At 46.3% G+C, this 10,189-nt stretch overlaps 1 protein-coding gene across 1 annotated transcript in view; it reads left to right on the forward strand.

The window, feature by feature from the left end:
• T265_13525 (hypothetical protein) overlaps nt 1-10,189 on the forward strand; it is a gene marked incomplete at both ends in the record, with an annotated part of 17,529 nt that overhangs the window by 1,683 nt on the left and 5,657 nt on the right. The window contains 6 exons of the mRNA XM_009169292.1: nt 65-322; nt 1,973-2,175; nt 2,214-2,499; nt 3,460-3,618; nt 4,440-4,550; nt 5,214-5,476. Of these exons, the coding sequence (XP_009167556.1) occupies nt 65-322; nt 1,973-2,175; nt 2,214-2,499; nt 3,460-3,618; nt 4,440-4,550; nt 5,214-5,476 (1,280 nt within the window). The remainder of the gene's footprint in view (nt 1-64; nt 323-1,972; nt 2,176-2,213; nt 2,500-3,459; nt 3,619-4,439; nt 4,551-5,213; nt 5,477-10,189) is intronic.

Below are 10,189 nucleotides of genomic sequence, written 5' to 3' on the forward strand. Positions count from 1 at the left end.
GTCATCTGGCAAGAAACTGACAACAAGAACGCCACTGACATCGGTTGGCAGCCATATCTTGTAGTGTCCCCAACCAGGCACAGCGAGGATCACGCGGTCCCCATCCTGGAAGGCGAGTAGCACCGACAGCACCCAAGCGTTTCGTGATCTCCTTCATACTCCTGTGCCAAGTCAAGGGTTGGCCACCTCTCTGTTCCGGCTGCGCACCTCTGGTGATGCAGAGGCCGCTGCAGCTGGATATGCTGGGGTGGGTATCGTATTGAGCGAACGAGCGGAGGCGTCTCTGCTTGACTGGATACCTGTTGATAGTCGCCTCTGTGCGGTTTGTTTGGCAACACCTGTGAGAGCATCTAGAGGAAGTGAGGTTCGTTGTACCTTGTTCATTGTATCTGCTTACGCCCCAACTGACTGTAGGTCTGAATCTGCCAAGGACGGTTTCTATGATCCTCTAGGTGCCCTACTACAGCAGGCTAAGAGCTCATACCATTATGGTTGCTGGTGATGTGAACGCTCAGGTAGGTGGACTAAGCGCTGCTGAGGCCCGTTTGGGTGGTCGTCTTGGTTTGGACACGAGACGCACGGACAACGGAGACCGCTTACTTCAGATGTGTGCCGATCACAGGCTGTTCCTTTGCAGTACGAATTTCCGGGGCAGCGGAAATCGCCTAACGTGGTGCCCAAAAGTTTAGCCCGCGAGATCACTATAACATTCAAGCCTGACCGCCACTTCATAATGGTTGGTTCACTGTAACTCTCGGTCCCTGAGGTAACGGGATTCTGTTTCAGTTGGGACTGCTTTAGTCTGTTGCACTAATCGCAGCAGCACTATGTCTACCGGGAACCGACTGTTGTTCTGCCGTGATATACAAAGTACTTTTGATGCCAACGACAGGTTTTCGATTAAAGTTTGTTCACATCCGGAAGGCGTAGTGTGTGCGCGCGGTGAACTATCCTTTCATCTTTCCACTTTCGGCTGGGCCTGAAAACACTGTCCTTTTATGTACTTATGCCATCGACGACCTTCTCATGACAACATATGATACCTTTTTGCATGACGTTGCTGAGCTGTTACCAATAGAGTCACCTCGAGATGACAATACTAATTTGTTATGAGAATGGGCCGCTGATTGTCAGACATGCTAGTGACCTGCACGTATCGCTTTGGGTTATTCTCTTTTCACTGACCAGGTAACGCGCTCTATACTCCAGTCACACTCGAGCACTGCTGGTCTCATTGCCAAAACACTAGCGACGTTTGTAAACCTTAGTTACATGTAACGTCGGCAGGGTAATTGTTCACCGCCGAAGGTGGAAGTACACCACACCACGGTACGTGGTGTGCTTCTCTGTGGATGTGGAGCATGTGCTGTTTGATTAGGTAGTGATAGGTTGACCGTTTTCATACATCGTTCATCTACATTGGGATTGGGACAGAGGTCGCACGAGCTGTGGTTTATTTACCAAACTAGTGCTGCACTTACAAATTGGTTATTCCCGACATTTTTTTCAAATTTATGGCAATACACAAGCCCTTTACGGAGTAGTGGGCCTACGTGGATAGATATAATAATGACAATCATATAGCTGTAACACCCTAGGTGCACTCCTGCCATACCATCTAAAGGAAGCACGGGGGCTGAGATACTGCCCCAAGCCGAGACAGTCGAGATGCATAGACTGGGTTGGAACCACGGACCTTCAGGCCAGTAGTTTCGCATCTTAATCACGGAGATGGATTAATATATATATATATATGTAGGTTTTCATCATCAGCTATTTGAACGCTACCTGCTGCGTCCAGATTTTAATAACCCGATCATGCCACAATAGGCATGCTTCCTACAAGTTGAGAAATGAACCTTTTATTATTTTTTGAAAGGATATTGCCCAGTATTTATGATATCGCCCTCTTTTTTGCCTACTCTTCAGTACCCGCTTTGCTTTCCCTTTGTTTCAGTCCTTTGCTCGGTAGAGTAGTATTTATATATCAAGAAATAAGTTATTGTTTGTGATGGGAGGTGATGGTGGCAGTATACCAAGACGTGTAGAACTCGTGAAGTCGAAGAAAAAGCCGGAGCATGCCGATCGTCGGGTTGCGAACGCTGCCTTATGGCGTCATTGTTCTCTGAGTCATGAACCTCTTCGACCTCCAATCGTTTCTTGCCGCCTCGGAAGGTAGGTTTGTATCTCTGGCGTTTTTCTCATTCCAATAGGCTATACAATAAAGAAGCTGTCATCAACAAGTTACTGAATCGTTCCAAACTGAATAATACAGCAGATCATGTTAAGAAACTGAAGGACGTTCGGGAACTCCACCTGACTGTGAATGCTGCATACGGAGAAACTTCTGATCCTCTGAAAGACGCTTGCGGAGAATTCTACTGTCCCGTTACTGGTCTTGAAATGTGTGGAGTGCACGCTTTTATATTCTTGTGGAGCTGCGGCTGTGTTTTCGCCAAAAAAGCCCTCGAGGTGGTGCATGATAATCGATGCATGCAGGTTCGTTTTTTAGTTTGAATTGTGTCTCGCTTCACTTGCCTTGAGTTTCCGTTTTTTGCTGCTTTAGTTGTGTGTGATGATTCTCCCGAACTTTCGCGCGCATACTTGCCGAATTAGTACGTACCCGGTAGTCTAGGCGATTTCCTTTCATGTGAACTAGATACCATACTTAGCCCGTCTCATGAAATGTAAATGTCGAAAATATTAAGCCGACTAGCTGACTTTTATATTCCGTTTGCTTATTCCATGCAATCCTCCATCCTTTCTGATTCATTCGAGATGCAGGATCCTGACTGGTTTTGCATTATTTGAGTATATACATCAACCCTTGGTTAACTGCTTCGCAAACTGCCAACCGTGTTGATATACTATGGCTACTTATGCGTGGGGTTACGCCGGCTCCAGTAATAACGCGTAATTCAGCTGTCCATGTGCCTCGATTTGCGGCAAGTTCTGTACAAACGGCAGGCTTCTCATCTCCAGTCCGGTGGTGACTTTAAACCTCCCGGACATGCGCTGCGTGGTCGTCTTTAACTTAAAAAAGATGTGCCTCTTGTTTGTTTGAGCCACAATTCGTGGAGTGGGTGTTGTATAGCATGGATGAAAACTCTTGACTTTCGGAACCGCAAATTTAGTTTCTAAAGTCACCACGAGCCTGTGCCTGGGACTTCCTGCTGGTGACACGCATATTTTTACCAGTGTCTGGCATCCATGCCGTATCATTTTGGTGCGGACGGAAGTGTGAGGGTATTGGTCTCTGTAGCACTGGAATCCCAGCAGGGAGATCACAATCTGACTGATAGAGTAAGTGAACTACAAAGGGATGAATCACTCTTTTTCATGACTCAGACCGCGGCCGTTCGCAAATGCACTGGTGGGATCCAATTCGTTACTGATGGTAACTGCAGTAAAAACCAAGTAGCAGTCGCTGACGCGACCGGTCGAAAGCTGTCTTTTTAGAGAAAACAAAGAAAGCGTTCAGCTGTAGCACCCTTTCGGTGCCTAGCTGCCATGCCACCCGAAGGAAGCACGAGGGCTGGGATACTGGCAGGTTGCCCAAGCATAGACAGGGGAAGTCGAAAGGCGGAGGTCGGATTCGAACCATGGAACTTCCGGTCAGTAAATTCGCGCCCTTACCACTTGGGCCATCTCACCTCTTTTTAGAGGGGTGGATATTATAGACCTCGCAACTTTATAGCTGTCCGTGAACAAAGATTTTTCATAATATTATATATAATATATGCAATATAATATATATATATAATTATTAACATGTAGTCTTTAATTTTCAAAACTCATTTAGCAGCCTGGTCGCAAACCAGCCCCAACTGTTGTCCGGAAAGATGGGATTCTTTTTATATTGATTTTAGTTCTCTATAGAGGAAAATGTTGGTATCTCAGGTATCGTAGATAGTGGTCGTTGGCTTGTTCGCTGAGCTGGGCAATTTGATTGCAAACGTTTCATCACCAATCGAAGTGACATCATCAGTGCGTTATTGTGGAGCGTAGTAGTGCGTAGCGGTGGGTTGGTGGTTGTGATTTTAGTTCAACAAAGCCAACACAAGGCGCCCACCAGCGGGGCTCACTGTACCCTTCTTCCACTGTGCCGTTTGGTTTCCGAGCAAAACGGCTGATTTGCTTTGGACTCAGCTGGTCCCCACGATCCTTGCTAGTGGGTGACTATGTTCCAACCTTTCCCTCCCACGCGATCTCCACCGCATCTCACTCTTATGATAAAGGACTGCCTCGTTGTCGTTACTTGCCTATGTTGGCCCCTTGCTAGTTGTATTTCCATGACTTGTCTTCTTGATATTGGCGCACTAGTTCATCTCGTACTTTAGACGCAAGTGGCTAACAAAGAGGATGGCTTCGTCTCTCACTCTCGCAATTCAACTTTGCAACAAGATTAATATATGTGTTTTCCATGTCGTTTTTTGAAGTGTGGCACTCCATTCACCACCTCTGATGTGATCCTACTCAATCCGCAAACCGAGGAAGAGATTGCTATGGCCCAAAAGCGCTTGGAGGAATACGTAGCTGCCAATGGAAAGGTAAGGTATGACCACACATGTACGTTCAAATTGTTATTTTCTTTTGATGTTCGTGGCCGGAATTTGATAATGTCTTCATTTTTGGGGAAAGTTGAGACGGAAATAGTGTCTGGAAGAATAACCTAGCTGCGTTTCCGTTTTTCGAGCGGATCATGCACCTGGTTCTGTATTGACGTGAAATCAGGTTAACATCAAATGAGGTTACCGGATCAGGCACGGCGGACTCACAGTAGGGTTGGCATTCTGATTGCGCGCCAACACAGCGTGATCACGTGACTTAGACAAAAGCGTATCGAGTTGGCTTAGTATTGGTTTCTGAGTGTGGGGCACACAAATCTTGTGCAAAAGTGTGCTAATGCTCATCAGCACATATATGTTCTGTTCTGGTAGCCCACTCTCCATTTAAGGATTTCGCTCAGGAAACATCAACTGTCTTACCTGTAACACCAGTCTTCTGGGCGAAAACTATTTTCTTACTCAGTTTTCACAACTTTCCCATAACTGTCAGATATACACCCTAGTCGAGCTTTTTTTATTCACAACTGACATTTGTGTACTTCCACGAACAATCGGAACATTTTCTGGGATCAAGACCTTCACACACACACACACACACACACACACACTTTCTAATTGAAACTGTGTTGTTCCTCTGCCTACTAGGCTAAGAAACGATCAGCCCCTGTCAATTCCGATTCAAGTGCTGCACCCGCAAAGCAGAAGCCTGCCGAACAGAAATCAAAAGAAGATGGAAAGCCAGATACGGAATCACCCCAGCCAGGAACATCCACAGCGCAACCACCAACCAAATCCACTAAATCAATTCAGGAGGATCCGACTGCTAGCTCCGTTTACAAAAGCTTGTTCACAAGTTCAGAGGAAGCTAAGCGTCAACCAAAAGCCCACTGGGTCACTTACAACCCATTGTATTTTCGCTAAATTGTTTGCTTGTTTGTGAACACTCAAATATTGTAAATATTTCAGACGATTACATTATTTTACGTTCCCCTAGTAGTTTGTGTTCGGGCGAACTGTTTCACTCTGCTGTACAACATTGTATTCACCAATAGACTGGCTACATTTTCATGGGGTTTCGCGGGAGTTCGGTACAAGTGATTTTCCTAGCACCACTTGGCGTCCGTTCACGTACGCACCTGTGGCATTTGCACGCAGCTTGTAAGACAGCAGGAGCGTGCAAAGAACTGTTGAACAACATCGTGACCATCTCATTCACTTAATTCTTTGGGACTGATTTGTTCCCATGCCACGGATGTTTGGAATCAGGATTGATTAGGCCACTTCAAACGGGGATCGAGGTGTGCCAAGTGGTTAGAGCGCGAATTTACTGACCGGAAGGTCCGTGGTTCGAACCCGACCTCTGCCTCTCGACTTCCCCTGTCTAGGCTTGGGCAACCTAGTGGTATCTCAGCCCTCGTGCTTCCTTCCTGTGGCATGGCAGCTAGGCCCCGAAAGGGTACTACAGCTGAACGATTTATTTTTTATTATTATATGTGTATGCTGGTGTATGTATGATGTTTGTTTGTGTGTGTATGCATATGTGTGACGTCCAGCACCAGTTTTCACGGTGGCGCCGCCGTATAAAATCAGTGCGTATGACGTGCTCAACAGATACTTCATGGTAGCATTTCGGTGGTACAAAGGCAGACTTTCTCGTTTTCCAAGACGTGATAAGTTTGAGACTGCCTCACGCACGGGAATGGCACTTGACAAGAGTTTTAGTTGGCGAGCTCTGTATGATGCGTTTCGACGACACCTCTGATTTATCAGAGGTTCGCAGTCTAATTTGCTTGCAGGAAATATTCCGAATCACAGCGAACCAGTACTTTGCGGGTACATTGGTTAGTTTTTCAGCCAGCGCTCCGGCTTCCAGCAGCTGGTGCTTATAGAAGTCGTTGGGTATGAACTGCGGATTTGCGTTGTTCTAAATCGGACTTCCCACCCGTTTATGTTCAGAATATGCTGACAGTCCTTTTTCCTACTGATTCATCGTTGCGGATGCATGAGACCTAACCCTGATTACTGCGTGGTCGAGCCAAGTACCATGCCGGTCACGAAGTACTAGTATCGACAGGCTTCATAGAAGACATGTTTCGAACTGCAGCTCCATTTGAAGCGCTGGAGAGGTAATCTAAAGGGATTATCCAAAGTGCTCTTTTCCGACAACAGCAGGTCCCAATTGCCGGATGGAGATATTGAAATGGTATGGTAACTTTTCAGCTTCATAGAGTCGGGGCATATAGCTCATCCAGTGTTACCTCCTACACGTACTCAATCGAGGTGATGAGGAAACGCAGGCTTGACAACAATAGAAGCAACAGATATGATGGAGGCCGGTGTATAATATACAAAATATGCTTTCAGGTAGAAATGTTAGACGTATGGGTTTTACGACATCTTCGGCCGCACACAGTTCCCAAATGGCTCCCGGGGCTACGTGAAGACTTAAGCCAGATCCCATTAAGGTGACAATTGTCGTTGCTGTAGTTTTTGCTGTTGTTAGTACTTAGGTTCCTCTGTGCTTTGAGACACGGCGATACTGTTAGTGTTCAGGTAACATAAAAGCCCGAATGATATATGGCATATTCAGGGTGGCGCGACATGCTTGCAAACAGATGTATTTTGTTACTGGCTAGCGCCAAGGACTGTTTCGCCACAGAGTGCTGGCCGCCAAATACGGCAATTACGATTCAACTATTCGATGGTGGCATAATACACTCTCCTGGTGACTACTCGAAAGTTATTCCTCAGAAAGTCGCCTGAGCTGCATCGATGAAAAGTAATAGACCTTCGCGTTACCTTGGTGGTTTGTATGATTTCTTGGGATAGTGCAAACCCAATTGCCACAGTGAACTGTCGACATCATACGCCCTTATAGAGGCCAGACTGAAAAGAACATCAAACTATGGTGGATGGTTTAGCCGTTTTCAAAACCGAAAGCTCCCACATTTTGAGGTCCTAGGGGGAGGACGGTTAATTTTGACGTGGTGATTGGAACTCGACAAAATATGTCCGTTGAGATTGTGAGCAATATTGGTGACAAACATGGGCAACTGATGTATGTTGCTTCACCAGCAGCATAAAACAAGGGAGAGTCGTTCGAAATCTTGGCACATTCCTGGAGGGCTATGTTGACAGCACGTCGGAAGACCGCTGAAAACGGTCGACTCAAGCTCCATTGCTAAGTGAAGGTGTTTTTTTAACCATTTTCTTTCGAAAACTAGTCTGGTAGACGCTATTATCTAAAGGTAATTGTGCAAGTCATCCATGACTGTTTATTCATTAGTTGGAGGAAAGGCTTGTGGTTAGTCAAATTCGTCATATCGGTTATCGCTGATCTTAATTCGGAAGCTGACGACAGCATTTTTGATATTTCTTATTCGAATGTGGACAAGCATTCAGTAAGATAACATTTTTGTGTCCCGTGGGTTGAATGTGCAGGAGGCTTTAGCCCATCTGTTTTCTGAGATGATGGGGTTGTGCGTCACAAGCGCATCGTTTGATCCTCCTCGGCAGCTAGATAAGTCACTCCCTCTGTTTGTCTCTGGAAAATCTTCATATAGCCGTCTCCTGGAATGTTGGGACCATCGATGCCTCTACACAACGCGTTCCTGTCACACAGATAAACGTTGCTGAGTTATCCGATTGTCAGTTATCTGCCTTATACATCCCGCTTCCCATTAACAGTAAACAAAATATCACTGTGCGAAAGCCACAAGACCCTTCCCGTATAGGCGTTTTCTACATCATGGGGCAATACTCGCTGTGACCCTATATTCCATTAAAATTGATGTGAGCTGTCTCTGAAACACGCATACACGAACCAAGAGCTGCCATGCAGCTTAGAAGGCCAAGGATGAACTCAGCCGTATCAAATTTCACTCTGTATATCCGGCAATCCAGAAGCGAGGACTCGTGGAATATATGGCGTGTGAGTTGCACTCAGCCCTAGAGCTGAACCCGCTTTGTTGGTTTAGATCCCACTGAACAGCCGTCTTTGGGTCGTCCGGTTATCCGACTCAGTGCTACTCAACATAAAACGTTATGCCTGTTTGAAGTATCAGCTCATGTCCCAACCAACCGCAGTTGTGGTGCTGAGGACACTTTCTATCGAGCGCTATCTGGGCTTATTTGTCTAGCAAGAAACACTGACATTGTGATCCTTACGGGCGATATGAAAGCAGAAGTTGGTCGTCTGACCTCCTTGTAATTACCTTTGGGCGGTTGATTCGGGGTCGGTGCTCGTTGCACAGACAACAGGTAGCTACTCCAGTTATGTGCTGATCATCGGCTATTCCTGGCCAGCACGAACGTTCGCATTGCGTAGCCTGGTGGCCGCCAACCGCAAGTCAAACATGGACCCAGTTGGATCATGTTGCCCTCAGTCACCGATGGAGAACCTCAATTCAAGACCACCGTTCATTCTGGGCACAAAGCTATTCCGACCACTATAGTGCGATCACTCCTGAGAATTCGCTTTACTTCAGGCGCTAGCAAGTCAGCAAGGCACGCCAATTTCGAAGAACTATCATAGCTCAACAGTATCAATCAGAGCTAGCTCAACAAGTTTAAAGTAAACCAATACTGTGCTGGTAGTGAGCATATGGATGAAGCATGGCAAAGTGTGAAAGAAGGTAGATTAGCAGCGTTCAGTGCTGTCTGTTCCACGTCTCCGACACGACCAAATGACCACTGAATATGGTCGAGATCAGGTAATCTAAACAGCGGGCACGATGGCGCACACAAATCCCTAAACACCAAATAGTAAATGGCGTAAGAAAAGACCGAGAGCTTTGGTGGACATCCAAGGCCCAGGAATTGGAGAACGATTGTGCTACCCAAAACGTCTAAGCCTCGTACCGATTAATACGACCGATTAGCCAGAGGAAAGCAACGGTTCTTCAAACAATAAGTGAGAAAGGCGTCTCATTAACTCGCTCACGAAATTTTATCTGGAAAGGTGTGCCGAACATTTCGAAGAAAAGGTTAGCTGGCCTCTTGCAGCACAGCTGCGGACGAATGGAATGTCAAACCCCATGGCCCGTCAGAAGAAAACAATGTGAAATATCCGTAGTGAAACGTGAGACGGAATGAGAACTAGCCCTCTTCAAAGGCAAAATCTCCCTGGTGACCCGTCTGAAAAAAACTGGTTAATGTGGTGAAGAAAAAGTACATGCAAAATGAAGCACATCGATAGTCGTTTCTATTTTCAAAAGCCGTGGACACACGCCGTGTGAAACCACTGTGGCTTTAGCCTAGTAGCCGTGTCTCTCTCTGGTTTTATCCTTCGAACACATGAAGACACAGATATCTGAACCAAGTGGTTAAAGCGCGAATTTACTGACCGGAAGGTCCGTGGTTCGAACCCGCCCTCCGCCACTCGACTTCCCCTGTCTAGGCTTGGGCAACCTGACAGTATCCCAGCCCTCGTGCTTCCTTCGGGTGGCATGGCAGCTAGGCACCGAAAGGGCGCTACAGCTGAACGATTATTATATTATTATTATTACGTAGCACATAATTCACGGGGCTGTGGAAAGTGTTCGACAATTAACACCCACGCGGCGTGGACTTTGTCAACCTTGTGTTCTGTTTAAACCTTCATTAAGCATATTTAAGCAAAT

Source organism: Opisthorchis viverrini (assembly GCF_000715545.1).
Source record: "Opisthorchis viverrini unplaced genomic scaffold opera_v5_74, whole genome shotgun sequence".
Taxonomy (NCBI): domain Eukaryota; kingdom Metazoa; phylum Platyhelminthes; class Trematoda; order Opisthorchiida; family Opisthorchiidae; genus Opisthorchis; species Opisthorchis viverrini.